The following is a 15,649-nucleotide window of genomic DNA, read 5'->3' on the forward strand; positions in this document are numbered from 1 at the left end:
ATTCCCTCCATGGACATTTTACAAAAGTACTTTTATCTGGAAGTATGATAATTTCTAATAGAACCTAAACTGTTTTTCTTCAGACAGTGTTCTCTAAGAATGTAATTTAATAATGTGTCTATATGGAAGGAACTGGGGTTGTTCACTTCGGAACAGAGCAAAGAATCTGTGCAAGACTTTAAGTCTTTCATTTGAAATAAAGTGTAAGTTTTAACTCTGCATTGATGTCTAAAGCGGGGAAGGAATACTTGTGGTTTATAGAATAGTGGTGTGAGGATGTTTTGCTGGCACAATGAGTGGTTAGGGCCTGAAATATGCTGTCAGGGTTGATGATAGAAGTGGATTCAAAGTGGAACGAGATAAAGATATGAAAAGAAAGAAGTTTTAAGGGCTGCGGAGAGAATGGCAGAGTTGAGACAAACTGATGCTCTTGCAAAGAACGGTACAGACAAGGTGGTTTCCAAGCACCAGAAATACAAATCCAAGAATTTGATGAGTCTGTCTAGGTAGAGTTCACTTTTTTTGTACTGCCAGTTTTGCTTGTATTGTAAATTACATTGCGTTAAAGTTCAAAATGTTCCAAGTAAACTTATTAGCAAAGTACATATATGTTACCATGTACTGCCCCAGGATTCATTTTCTTGTGAGCATTCAGAGCAAATACAAAGAAACACAATAGAATCAATGAAAAATCTTTCACAAGGCGGGCCAGCAACCAATATGCAAAAGACAACAAACTGCAAATACAAAAATAAAAAACAAACAGTGAATTTTGAGAGCATGAGATGAAGAGTCCTTGAAAGTGAGTCCATTGGTTGTGGGAATAATTCAATGATGGAGCAAATGAAATTGAGTGGTTATCCTCTCTGTTTCAAGAGCCTGATGGTTGAGGGGTAGTAACTGTTCCTGAATCAAGTGGTGTGGGTCCTGATGCTCCTGTGCCTCCTTTCTGTTGCAGCAATGAGAAGAGAGCATGGCCTGGGTGGTGGGGGCTGTTGATGGATACTGCTTTGTTGCAGCAGCTTTCTCATTTTGTCCCAATTTTACCTTTCTAATACAATCATTCATATTTTTCAACTTTTTGTGGTGACATCTGACATCAATTCACTTATTCTCGCAGCTTAGAAAAACTTGTATTTATTTAGAGTAGTAAATTGTGAAGTCAATTTACAGGGATGTCACACAAAATGCTGAAGGAACTCAGCAGGTCAGGCAGCACCTATGGAGAGGAATAGTCAATGTTTCGACTGAAACCCTTCATCGGGACTCGATCCAGAATGTTGACCCTTTTCCTCTCCATAGATACCGCCTGACCAGCTGAATTCCCCCAGCATTTGTATGTGTTACTCTGGATTTCCAGCATCTGCAGAATCTCTTGTGTTTGCAGGAATGTTATTTGACTAGTCTGTAGTCTCATTACACCGTGCTTTGAATGATTTTCTCTCAACTGATGGTATCATGGAATGTAGGATGTTCTTTTGCTTTTGTGTAGGTGTGGTAAGACGACAATCTGTCAGATGTTTGCTGCCTTGTTCAATCAGAAGCTGCATACAGTAAACTGTCATCTACACCTAGAGACATCAGACTTCCTTGGGGGCCTCAGGCCTGTCAGACATACTTCTGGTGAAAATGTAAGTATAGTTTGATCTGCAATTTGGAGTCTTTAATTGGCTCAAGTGTTCACAAACCTGATCGTTAGATTTGAAATGGCAACGTAGTGAAGGGGGAGAAATCATTTGAAATTGAAATCATTGTGCATGCTTAGCAGTATGGACAGTAATTAATAGTTTGTACAACTGATAATTGTTCATGCTATAAATCAATTTTTTATAAATCTGTAATACAATCAGTTATTTGAAAAGTTTTTGTTTTCACCTATTATATTGAACACTACATTTCAAGACTGAGCACACTTAGAATTCGAGCAAGTTTGCTTAATGAAAACTGATAACATAACGATTTCCAGGTGCCACTGTCTGAGAGATTTGGTTATCCTGGTTTGGATAACCAACTAACTCTCACCAAAAGACAACAACAGTTTCTTTTTCAATAAAAGACATTTGCAAACTTGCTGTATGTTTGTAACCTGGATTCTTTTTCAAACTGGATAGAAGGAAATGATAGAAGCAGAGCAGTATAGGATTGTCCAGCATATCATTAGACGTATTCATCTGCTTCGTTCATCAGCCATGCATTCACTTATAGCTAAGAAAAGAGCTGGGGAAGTTATGGAAGGAATGGAGTAATCTGCCTGCATTCTTTTCATGCATTTCTTGCCCTGTTTGTGGAAAAGTCTGTAGTTCCTTGGCCTTATTGGCTATTCTGGGACCCATGAAATAGGAGTTGGAAGCAAAGGCTCATTAGTTCTCAAAGGAGTACGTAAGGAATTATCATTTACAATTGTTATTGCTTAAGTGCTCAACATTATAAGATGATGAGAGGCGTTGATGAGAGGCATTGATCGTGTGGATAGTCAGAGACTTTTTCCCAGGGCTGAAATAGTTGCTACAAGAGGAGAGACGCAGGTTTAAGGTGCTGGGGAGTAGGTACAGAGGAGATGTTGGGTAAGTTTTTACTCAGAGAGTGGTGAGTGTGTGGAATGGGCTGCCAGCAACGATGGAGGAGGCAGATACGATAGGGTGTTTGAAGAGACTTTTGGATAGGTACATGGAGCTTGGAAAAATAGAGGGCTATGGGTAAGCCTACTAATTCCTAAGGTAGGAACATGTTCGGCACAACTTTGTGGGCCGAAGGGCCTGTATTGTACTATAGGTTTTCTGTGTTTCTATTACAGCATGGAGTCAGTGTTTTTCTTTTATTCCTGTCATTAATAGAATAGATTATGAAAAGGAGGGAAATAAAAGTCAATCAAAACAAATACAGAAAGCATCAAAAGATGCCATCATTTCAAATTGGAAATGAATTGGAACGAGTGAGTGTGTACCAAATTGCTCATGCACAAATGTACTTGTGATCTGAGCCCTTTTAAATGAACATGGAGCACAATCAAACTGGCTCTCGCCCTCTTTCTTTATTATGTAAGGAGTTTGGTCATTTGTGTATAAGTGTGTTTTCTAATGTGTCTTTAATTTCTTAGCTCAAGTTTAAAGCTGTACCTGTTTGTACTGGAGCCATTCCATCCCACAGAAGAAATAGTTTATCAAATTCTTAAATCCCTTTGTCAGTTTGAACTTGCCAATTAAATCCCTCAGTTTCACAAACTTCTGAGTTTACTTGAATGCAACCTGTCGTATGATACCTCCCAGGGCTTTTTTTTTTAGCCCAAGAATTGTAATTTCAAAGACAAAATGCACTCAGTGACCACATTATTAATAGGTACACTAGTGGAACCTGGTGTGGTCTTCTGCTGCTATAGACCATCCACTTCAAGGTTCACCTCTTGAGCGTTCAGAGATGCTCTTCTGCACACTGCTGTGGTAGTGTGTGGTTATTTGAGTTACTGCCACCTTCCTGTCAGCTTGAAATCATTCTGGCCAATCTCCTCTAGCCTCTCTCATTGATGAGGCCTTTTCATCCCGCTCAGTGGATGCTGCTTGTTTTTATCTTGATGTGAAAATCCCAGGAGGTCATCAGTTTCTGAAATACTCAAACCACTCTGTCCAGCACCGACAATCATTCCATGGTCAAAGTCACTTAGAATTGGGAAGAAATGCTGTCTGGTATTTGGTCTGAACAACAACTGAACCTCTTGACTATGTCTGGATGCTTTTATACATTAAGTTGCTGCAACATGATTGGCTGATTATATATTTGCATTAATGACAGGTGTACCTAAAGTGGCTGTTGAGTGTATTTTTTTCCTCATTTGGTGTTCAACAGTTCTTGCGGTTTTTCCCAATGTGCTCTGCTAACAGCCCATCTCTGACATTAAATATAAATTAATCTGTCAAAAAGTGTAGGTTGAGGGGAGGGAGAAAAATCTTTGTATTCTGTTTAAAGCAATAAAACTTGTACTGCTTTGAAACTCTTTTGATAGCAGCAACTTTAAGACTTTCCTTTATTGAATAAACAAAAACAAAACAGCAGTGTAGCTAGTGGATTAGTATTGTATGTACCCAAACTAGTGATCTGATTTGTATCTTGTTGTCTCACAACAAATCTCAGGAATTTGTTTGGCAATTAAAAATTCAGACTGTCCTTTTATATGTAGTGGTGATCAGATTTCCATTAAACGTCCATCTAGTTTACTTGCCTTCAAAGATTAGAAATCTGACATCTTTACTATGAGTTTCTTACTCCTGTTTCTCAACAATGTGGTTATCTCAACTGCTGTTTCAAATTATTGTAGTTCAAGAGCAATTAGGGCTGGGCAATACATACTTACAGGCCTATTCAATGGTGATGTCTCTCTGAAGAAAGTAGTGAACCTCAATGCATTTCTAATATGATTGATCTTTCTGGAAAAACTAATTTTTACCTTCATGATGCTGTAAAGGAGGAGGAAAAGGGGAAAGTAAAGTGATTAGATACTGAGAAGCCTGCTTGGTACCATACCTCTCTCGTGTTGTGCTAAGTGCTAGATTAATGACCAATGTGATTTTACACCCTGATAGATTAATGAAAACTCATTACCATAGGCTACATAAATAGGCCGGCAATGTTGGTAGTGACCCTTTACCTGCCGTCGGCGCCACGATAGTGTATGGTTAGCGCAACACTATTACAGCTCATGATGTCAAAGAGTTTGGAGTTCAGTCATGGCGTCTTCTGAGAGGAGTTTGAATTTCCTCCTCGTGGAATGCATGAGTTTCCTCTGGGTGCTTTGGTTTCCATCCACAGTCCAAAGATGTACTGTTAAGTGGGTTAATTGGTCAGTGTAAGTTGTCCTGTGATTTGGCTGGGGTTGAACTGGTGAGTTACTGGCCACAAGGGTCTGTTCTGTGCTGTACTCTAAATAATCCTTATTTCAGAAAAATGTATTTTTTTACTGTTAGGATGGCGACAACCCCAGCAAGCTTTTTGAGTGGCACGATGGTCCTCTTGTACTTGCCATGAAGGAAGATGACATGTTTCTGATGGATGAAATCTCTTTGGCAGATGACTCTGTTTTGGAAAGACTGAATAGGTGAGGTGATAATCAAATTTAAGCATTAATATTTGGTTGCAAAGTATAGGAGTGAGGATGTGTGTGTCATTGTTGCATTTTATTGTTCACTGACGTGCAAATGTGTTGTGCAGCGTCCTGGAAGCTGAACAGACACTTTTGCTTGCAGAAAAGGGAAGTGGGGAAGATGATCAAGTGGAGCTTGTAACTGGTGGAAACAAATTTAGGATTCTTGCAACCATGAATCCTGGTGGTGATTTTGGTAAGAAAGAGGTGAGTGTACAATTCGAGAACAATAATTGCAATGCGTGTGAACTTAATTATTGCAGCCATACTTGTGCTGATGTTAAGATCTTGAGGTGATTTTGATGCTTTGGGTGTCTTGAACTACGTTATACCCAACAATGAGTAATGTGAGCAATTTTGGGGCCCCTTAATGTAGAAAAGATATTCTCACATTGGAGAGGGTTCAGGAAAGGTTGATGAGATTGATTTCGGGAATGAAAGCGTTAATATGTGAGGAGAGTTTAATGGTTCCAGGCCTGTGCTTGTGAATTTTAGCAGGATGGGGGGAGGGATCTCATTGAAACCCATCGTATATTCAAAGACTTAGATAAAGTGGATGTGGAGAAGATGTTTCCTTATACTGGGGTAGTCTTAAGTCCTGAGGGAACAGATATAGAATAGAGGTACATCCATTTGGAACAGAGATGAGGAGGAATTTCTTTAGACAGAGAGAGGTGAAGCTGTGGAATTCATGGCCATAGATGGCTCTGGAGATGAAGTCATTGGATATACTTAAGGTGGAGGTTGGTAGGTTATTGATTGGTCAGGGCATCAAATGTTACCAAGAGAAAGCAGGAGGGTGGTGTTGAGAGGGATTCAATGCAATCACAATCATCACGATCATAAATAGTTGGATAAAAACCCATTTGCTTCCCTGTTTGCTTATATTTGCCTCACTGAACTGCATAGAAACAAAATGGCCAATCTAGCTTGTCTGTTATAATTGCCAAAAATTTAGTTTCATCGCAGCCTGTTATTTTGAATTTTCTATTTTGTTATTCCTTAATATGCTTGGGTTTGCTTTTGAGTAATTTATAAAAACCGTTTCTTGTAGAACCTAACTTCTTAGATTCATGATGCTTGGTCTCACTTGTAGAGGGATTACAAATTTACAATGTCTAGTAAAGAACTTCTGTGCTTTTTTCCTGACAAGAACATATTTGGATGTGTTCAATCGCTTTTGTGAATTGTAATTTCTTGGATGTTGTTATGAGTGGTTTGTGTAGTTTCTGTAATGTCTTTTCATGATGTGCTCTGTTACTCCAGTGGTAACTGAATTTACCATGGCTTAATGCTCTTCCTCCTCTGCTTTTTTTTTACTTTAATCATCAGCTTTCACCAGCTTTGAGGAACAGATTTACTGAGATCTGGTGCCCACCATGCGATAGCCGTGATGATTTGATGGAGATTGTTCAACATAACCTGTGTCCCAAGCTTTCTTTAGATGGAGAAGATAATAAAGGTGGGGATAGTCTGCCGCTTTGTATTTTGTTAGAATTTTTTTGAAGCTGTGGAAATCTTTCTTGATGAGTTGAAGAATATTGTTGGGAACACCATAAGACCATTCTCCTTTCTTCTCCTCATAACCTTTGACACCTTGGCTAATGAGGAACCATTGCTTTAAGTATACTCAGTGACTTGGCATCCGCAGCTGCCTGTGGCAATGAATTCTATAGATTCACTAACCTCTATCCTCCTTATCTCTATTCTAAATGGATGTTCCCCTATTCTGCAGCTGTGCTCTCTAGTCCTAGACTTACCTACTAGAGGAAATATCCATCCCGCATCCACCGCATCTAGGCCTTTCCATATTCCAAACTGCAGTGAGTACAAGCCCACTGCCATGAAACACTCCTCATTTGTTAACCTTTTCATTGCCGGAATCATTCTCATGAACCTCCTCTGGATCCTCTCCAATGCCAGCGTATCATTTCTTAGAAAAGCGGCTGAAAGCTGCTAAGAATATTCTAAGTGCAGCCTGACCAATCAAAGCCGTATAAAGCCTCAGCATTACATTCTTGTTTTTATATTCTAGTCCTCTTGAAATGAATGCCAACATTGCATTTGCCTTCCTTATTACCAACTCAGCCTGCAGGTTAACCTTTAGGAAATCCTGCACAAGCGAGAATCCTTCTGCAGATTCTCTGCTTCTTCAACACTATCTGCCCCTCCACTTATCTTTGTATTGTCTGCAGACTTAGTCACAAAGCCATCCAAATCATAGACCTTTAATGTGAAAGGAAGCTGTCTCAACACCAAACCCTGCAGAACACCACTTGTCACCGGTAGCCAATCAGAAAAGGCCCCCTATATTCCCACTCCTTGCCTCCTGCCTATCAGCCAACTTTCTATCCATGCTGGTATCTTTGCTGCAATACCATGGACTCTTATCTTGTTAAGCAACCTAATGTGCTCACCTTGTCAGAGGCCTTCTAAAAATCCAAATCAACACCATCAACTGACTGTCTATCTTGCCTGCTCTTTCTTCAAACAGATTTATCAAGCAAGATTTCCCCTTCACAAAACCATGCCTATTTTATCATGTGCTTCTAAGTACCCTGAGGCCTCATCATCTCCAACATCTTCCCAACTACTGAGGTCAGGCTTACTGATCTATAAGTTCCTGTCTTCTGTCTCCCTTCCTTCTTGAATAGTGTAGTGACGTTTGCAATTTTCCAGTCCTCTGGAGCCATGCCAGAATCTAGTGATAATTGAATGATCATTATGAATGCCTCCACAATCTCCTCAACTACCACTTGGAGAACCTTGGGGTCTAGTCCATCTGGTCCAGGTAACTTGTCTACCTACAGATCTTTCAGATTCCCAAACACCTTCTACTTAGTAAAAGTAACTTAACTAACTTCAAACCCCCCCCCACAGACACTCAGATTTCCGGCATGCTGCTAATATATTCCACAATGAAGACTGTCACAAAATATTTAAGTACATCTGCTGTTTCTTTGTCCTCCATTGCTCCCTCTCCAGTGCAATCTCCACTTTTGCCTCTTTTACCCTTTATATATCTGAAAAAAGACTTTTGATATCCTCTTGGATATTATTGACTAGCTTTCCTTCATATTTCATTTTTTCTCATCTTATGGCTTTTTTAGTTGCCTTCTGTTTAGTTTTTAAAAGTTTCCCAATCCCCTAACTTCCCGCAGAATTTTGCTGTACTGTATGTCCTGTCCTTTGCTTTTATGCTGTTTTTGACTTCCTTTGTCAGCCACGATTGCCTCATCCTCCCTTTAAAATACTAGTTCATCTTTGTGATGCATCTATCCTGTGCTTCCGAGTTACTTCCAGAAACTCCAGCCATTGCTGTTCTGCTGTCATCCCTGATATTGCTCTTTTTAACCAGTGTTGGCCAGCTCCTCTCTTATGCCTCTGTAATTCCCTTTACTCCACTGTTGTACTGATACATCTGACTTTATCTTCACCCTCTCAAACTGCAGTGTGAGTTTTATAATATTATGATCACTGCCTCCTAAGGTTTTCTTTAACTTAAGCTCCCTAATCAGATCTGGTTCATTACACAGCACACAATCCAGGATTGTCTTTTCCTTAGTGGGCTCAACAAAAAGCTACTCTAAAAAGCCATCTCTTGAATATTCTACAAATCCTCTCTCTTCAGATCCAGCATCAACCTGTTTTTCCCAATCTACCTGCATATTGAAATCCCCCATGACTATCATAACACTGCCTTTTCTATCTCAAGTTGAAGTTTGTATTCCATGTCCTGCCTACAGTTCAGAGGCATTTATATAACTTCCATGAGAGTCTTTTTACCCTTGCAGTTTCTTAACTCCACCCACAAGGATTCTACATTTCTGATCTTGTGTCACCCCTTTCTAAGGAATTGATTTCATATTTTTCCAACAGAGCCACACCACTCCCTCTGCCTTCCTGCCTGTCCTTTCAATACAATGTGTATCCTTGAATGTTAAACTCCCAACTATAGTCTTTTAGCCATGATTCAGTTGTACCCACAGCGTCATAGCTGCCAATCATTGTGCTACAAAATCATCTAACTGATTTCATATACTGTGCATTCCAAAATAACACCTTCAGTCCTGTTTTCATAACCCTTTTTGATTTTGCCTCCACATTACACTGCAACTCACCCCACCATCCCCTGCACCAATTTCTCAGCAATACATTCTTCTGCCAGATCATCCTATTCTTGCCCTCACTGTTGTATGGTACAGGCAGCAATCTAGCGAGTACTATCCTGGAGGTCTTGCTTTTTAGCTCTCTACCTAACTCCCTGTATTCTCCCTTCAAGATCTTGCCTTATATCCTACCTATGTCATTGGTACCAATATATACCACAAATTCTGGATGCTCACTTTTTCCCACTTTAGATTGCTATGGACCTGCTCTAAGAAATCCTTGACCCTGGCACTTGGAAAGCAAAATACCATCTCGCTGTCTTTTTATGTGCACAGAATCTCGTCTGCTCCTCTAACTATGGAATCTCTTTTCACTACTGCTTCCCTTCTGAGCCACAGAGCCAGACTCAGTGCCAGTGACCCAGTTGCTACGACTTCCCCGCTAGATCTTCCTCCTCAACAGCATCTAAAGTGGTATACTTATTGTACCACTTTATAAATCTTAATGTATATTTAAGGCAAAGGTTGATAGATTCTTGATTGGTCAGAGCATGAAGAGATATGGGGAGAAGGTAGGAGATTGGGGCTAAAAGGAAATTTGGATTAGCCATGAAGAAATAGTGGAGCAGACTCAATGGGCCAAATGGCCCAATTCTGTTCCTATATTTTATGGTTTTATTACTGACAGCAATGACCACAGGGATACAATGACTTGGCTGCCTATTCCCTTTCCCTCTCTTAGCAGTAAACCCAAGTACCTGCCTCCTGCAACGTAGGGGTGACTCCATCTCTGTAGCTCCTGTCAGTCACCTCATTCTCCTGTGTGAGTGGAAGGTCATCAAGCTGCAGCTCCAGTCTCTAAGTTGCTGCAGCTTGATGCATTCCTTCTAGATGTAGTTATCAGTGAGACTTGAGGTCTCCCAGAGTTTCGACATCTCAGACAAAGAACATTCTCAGCACACTATATATGCTAATAGACAGAGGGGAAAAAACTTAATTAGAACCTCCACCTGTGCTTGACCAAGCCTATTCTCACCCAGATTTTTTGAGCCATAGTCTCCTACTCTTAACATTGGCCACTCCAACAATAGCTGCCCTGCTCTATTCTCACTTCCTTTAATTGCCTCAAATACAACTTGCTCCTGATGAGTCTTGTTCTTGTCAATAGCTCCCCAACTTACAGCAATATCTCACTCACCACTTCAAATTATGACTCATTTCCAACAAAACTTGTTTTCAAATGGCTCTCACGTTGTTTGAGGGTAATAATGTTACTGTATGTGAAATAGACTACTAGCAGTCCAGCTATTCCAGGCTTGGTATGGATAGAATAATTAAGCAAGGAAAATGAGCTAACTGAATTTTCTGTGCATTTTAGGCAAAGATATTGCTGAACTCATTTTGGATTTCATTGACTGGCTAAAAAATCAAGAGTTTGGTCGTCGATGTGTATTGAGTATTCGTGATATTCTGTCTTGGGTCAACTTCATGAATGTTACAACTGAGAGAGTGACTTCAGATGTGGATTTGGATGATAGAACTACATTTAATCTCGATCCTGTCACTGCATTCATACATGCTGCCTGTCTCATTTGTATTGATGGCATTGGATCAGGTGTGTGTTTAATCAAGGAATGGGGGGAAGGATGGTGTTGGTTCTCAATCTCTTGGATTAAAGTTTTCCAGAACTGAATCCATTGCATATTTAGTCAACCTACAGATCTTTGTTCTCCTGAGAGTGGATTACCAGATTGTTCTCAAGAGTAGATATTTAATCCTTTTTGACATAATTACTTTCCAGGGTCTACAGTTTGTTCTCCTGAAGCTACACTGGCTGCTCGCAAAGCATGCTTGGAATTTCTTTTTAAAAAGCTGTCTGTGATCACACATTTGAAAAAACATATGAAGAGTATGCTGAACAGTTATGATGAGAAAAGGAAGAGGAAAATTTTATGGACTGAACACTACTTTGGAATTCATCCTTTTTACATTCCCATAGGTGAGCATGTGATTAGTGTTAAATTGGAAAGACCTAGGCTATTCTATTTTTCTGATAATTACTTCAAAAATAAATCTCTCTCTCTTTCATGTTAGTTTTTTTTCTGTTAATCACCTTCATTCTGTGTTCTGTATTTCTTGACTGTTTCAATGAGAGAAAATTTATATCTACTGTCCATGATTTTAAATATCTTGATCAGGTCATTTTGCATCTTTTCTGGTTTTAATCTTGCTGCTTCTGTCAGTCCATATGATACAACACATGTCCCTTGTCCCTGGTGTGGTTTGGGCCCAGGAGTGCATTGAAATTGACTGCTGGTGTCCAGAATTGTCTTGTACTCCGTTACACTCCGTGCCTACTCTTTATATATTTAAAAAAAAACCCTGGGGTTCCTTGTGCTTTTTTAACCATTTTCTCAGCCACGTCCAGTTTCCGCAAAGTATGTGCATGTACCCTAGATCAGTTGTGTATTCTTTAGAATTATTCTTTTCTAATTTGTGTTGGACAAATGATTAAAATTGATGTCCTGATAATTATGGCATGTGTATTGTTTGATGCCAGTGGGTAGTTTTATGTTCCAATATTCTGAGGCAGTGTTTTCAGACACCGGAAGTGGAAAAAGTGATTGTGTTTTTGTATGATTTGCCATTCGCAAAGTCAGCTTAATCCCTGGTATGAATGTGGTAGGAATTTTGCACAATTCTAGGAATATAATGGTTGCCAGTACTCCAGAAATTCTGTGTTATCCTCTACTTAGTCCTTTTTTCCCCCAGACTGACGACTGCTATGATAGTTTGACCATTTCCTTGTTGTTACTTTAGGCAGCTGGCAGTATAGTAAAAGCAAACACGAGGAAATCTGCAGATGCTGGAAATTCAAACAACACCACACACAAAATGCTGGTGGAACACAGCAAGCCAGGCAGCATCTATAGGGAGAAGCACTGTCGATGTTTCGGGCCGAGACCCTTCCAACTCTCGGCCCGAAACGTCGACAGCGCTTCTCCCTATAGATGCTGCCTGGCCTGCTATGTTCTACCAGCATTTTGTGAGTATAGTAAAAGGTAGCTTTAAATATTAGTAGGTTGTATAGAGCATTCAAAGACGTATTGGAAGATATTTTTAAAAAGTAGAAGTGCCTTTTTCCCATTCCCAAGATTGTTGGCATTTGTTGTGTTCAGCTTGTGCAGTTGATACTAATTCTAATTTTATTATTATCTTTCATAATACAGCTGCAGTAAGACCTGTTTTTTGGAAATCCCTTAATATTGAAAAAATATAGATCAGTCCTACCTTACTGAAATGTGTCTTATTAATGAAAAGGTTTCTATTAAAATATAATTTAGCTAACCAGCCTTTATTTTTGCTGAAAACATTTACTAATGAGTAAATCAGTAAATAATAGCTTGAGTACTTATTAACAATGGGTGTGTATTACTGTTTCTAGAAGGGACAGGTGGAGAAAAGCTGGCGCTTGAAGACTATGCATTGAATGCTGGCACGACTGCAATGAATGCTCAGAGAGTGTTGAGAGCCCTGAAGTTAAACAGGCCAATTCTTCTGGAGGGATCACCAGGAGTTGGAAAGACAAGCCTGGTGGCAGCTTTGGCAAAGGCTTCTGGAAACACACTTGTCCGAATTAACCTTTCTGAACAAACGGTAAGTTAGTATAAAACTGTTTAAGTCTTGGAACCTGTAGAATTAAGTGTAGGTTTTCAGTTCCACTATTCAGCAATATCATGGTTGATCTTTTAACTCTGGGCTGCTATATGGCACAGGACTGTATCCTTTGATGGAGAAAAGTACTGACTATAGTTTTAAATGAAAGATTGAAAGATGCTGTGTATAGAAGGACCTTAATGATATTGTATATGATTCACTGAATAATAAATAAGTAAAGCAGGACTTTATTGCAAGAGAATTTGAAAATATGAGGGGGCAAATGCTTTACTCTAATTATTTCTCAGCCTTGTTTGTCATATACTTGCCCAGTCAGTTAACCTGCCTCTCCCATCCTGAAGCCTTTCTACAGTAAAATTCTGTTGATATGTCATCTCTGATCTTTAGTGCTGGACTAGCAGATTTTCTGGACTACTGCATGTTATTCTTTCAATGCACACAATGCTCCAACATGCTTGTAATTCCCTATTTTTAAGGTGTTACATGTAATAATACAAATCTTCCCCAGAATCCATAATTTTCAAAGGGTTGTGGGGAACAGTGACAATAGAATAGTGGAGTTTAAATGTACATCCTCAGCTCTGGTTGCCTCCTAGCCTCGTATCAGCAAGCTTGGATATTTTGAACAGATGATCTCATCCATTTTGATATAGACTATGTATACCAACCCCCGTCACTGCTCTCTACCTGAATACCTGAAAATAGCCCAGTTAGCTACAGTAGTGTTAATCAGTATTAAGTCTAACCAGCATATTAACCTTAATACTATGCAATCTTGTTTACTAAGCTTGTGTAACACTTACGGAGTGTCTCAAAGTCAAAATTCACCATATCTACAGGTTATAGACAATAGATGCAGAAGTAGACCATTCGGCCCTTCGAGCCTGCACCGCCATTCTGAGATCATGGCTGATCATCTACTATCAATACCCGGTTCCTGCCTTGTCCCCATATCCCTTGATTCCCCTATCCAGAAGATACCTATCTAGCTCCTTCTTGAAAGCATCCAGAGAATTGGCCTCCACTGCCTTCTGAGGCAGTGCATTCCCCCCCACAACTCTCTGGGAGAAGAAGTTTTTCCTTAACTCTGTTCTAAAAGACCTACCCCTTATTCTCAAACCATGCCCTCTGGTACTGGACTCTCCCAGCATCTGGAACATATTTCTTGCCTCTATCTTGTCCAATCCCTTAATAATCTTATGTTGCAATCAGATCCCCTGTCAATCTCCTTAATTCCAGCGTGTACAAGCCCAGTCTCTCTAACCTCTCTGCGTAAGACAGTCCGGACATCCCAGGAATTAACCTCATGAATCTACGCTGCACTTCCTCTACAGCCAGGATGTCCTTCCTTAACCCTGGAGACCAAAACTGTACACAATACTCCAGGTGTGGTCTCACCAGGGCTCTGTACAAATGCAAGAGGATTTCCTTGCTCTTGTACTCAATTCCCTTTGTAATAAAGGCCAACATTCTATTAGCCTTCTTCACTGCCTGCTGCACTTGCTCATTCACCTTCAGTGACTGATGAACAAGGACTCCGAGATCTCTTTGTATTTCTCCCTTACCTAACTCTACACCGTTCAGATAATAATCTGCCTTCCTGTTCTTATCTATCTGCTATTCTGCTATTTAGATCTCTTCACACTCTTTACTGCCGACCACGCCCATCCCCCAGAAAGCTGTCAGTGGATCTGTCAAACATTGCCCTGTAACCCATGTTGACTATGTCCAGTCCCAGTATTATTTTCAGTGTGTCCTATTATCATGTAGTGATTAAAAATATATTTAAGAAATTCCTCTGTAACTGATGTCTTGTATATAGTTCCCTGCTTTCCACTTTGTTCAACAGCAGTTAACAGTTGCTACCTTCCAATCTGTGGGAGCAGTTCTAAAAATATGACATTTTGGAAGGTGGCAGCCAAGACTTGAAATGCATTCAAAACTCTTGGAAATCTGTTAGCAGATCCTTGATCTATTCACTATCACTCCCTTCAGCTTTCCGCCACTTTCTTTAAGTGGTTTGTATGTTCTCCCTATGACAGCTTCGGTTTCCTCCATGTGCTCTGGTTTCTTCCCACATTCCAAAGATATACAGATTAGTAAGTTGTGGCTGTGTTATGTTAGCACTGGAAGAATGTGACTCAGCGCAGGCTGCCCCCGGCACATCACAGATTGTGTTGGTTGTTGATGCAAGTGAAGCATTTCCCTGTATGTTTCAATGCGCATTTGACAAATAAAGCTAATCTTTAAATCAAGCTATTTTTCCCACTTAATAATTGGAACTTCCCCTTTCACATGTGTAGTCCTCTGCTACTTGTCAGAGTATTACTGTTAAAGCAACTGAACTATCTGCAGCTAGTAATTTTTTACCTTACCTAAATCTATTGTTAAATGAAGATTTTAAGCACAGTTGAAATGCATTAGGGGCCATATGTAGGCTCCATTGAGCAGCAAAAATCTAAAGTTTATGCCAAAGAAGGTGGAAAATCTTGGGATTATTGAGAGATTCATAATGAATTTTTAAATATTGTTGGAGTTATGATGTAGCAGCATGATAGTCAATTTGCAAGCTAATGGTAATGCGGTAAGTAAGTCGATTACTATTTGGAGCAAGAGACTTGATGTGTGAAAAATTTCAAATGGGAAATATTGTTTAGAGGCACCACTTGTATTATTTAATTGCTCAACTGTAACTGGGTCCTGTTGCTTTGAATTTTGAACATGTCTTCTG

General features: G+C 39.8%; 1 protein-coding gene across 1 annotated transcript in view; it reads left to right on the forward strand.

Annotated features, from left to right (window-relative positions):
* The window catches only part of mdn1 (midasin AAA ATPase 1), a 156,519-nt gene that overhangs the window by 39,473 nt on the left and 101,397 nt on the right, over positions 1–15,649 (forward strand). Inside the window, exons 30-36 of the mRNA XM_073056375.1 lie at positions 1,493–1,631; positions 4,956–5,086; positions 5,200–5,338; positions 6,464–6,593; positions 10,619–10,855; positions 11,042–11,239; positions 12,686–12,897. Coding sequence (XP_072912476.1) covers positions 1,493–1,631; positions 4,956–5,086; positions 5,200–5,338; positions 6,464–6,593; positions 10,619–10,855; positions 11,042–11,239; positions 12,686–12,897 — 1,186 coding nt within the window. The remainder of the gene's footprint in view (positions 1–1,492; positions 1,632–4,955; positions 5,087–5,199; positions 5,339–6,463; positions 6,594–10,618; positions 10,856–11,041; positions 11,240–12,685; positions 12,898–15,649) is intronic.

This window comes from Hemitrygon akajei, chromosome 9, assembly GCF_048418815.1.
Source record: "Hemitrygon akajei chromosome 9, sHemAka1.3, whole genome shotgun sequence".
Classification (NCBI taxonomy): Eukaryota; Metazoa; Chordata; class Chondrichthyes; order Myliobatiformes; family Dasyatidae; genus Hemitrygon; species Hemitrygon akajei.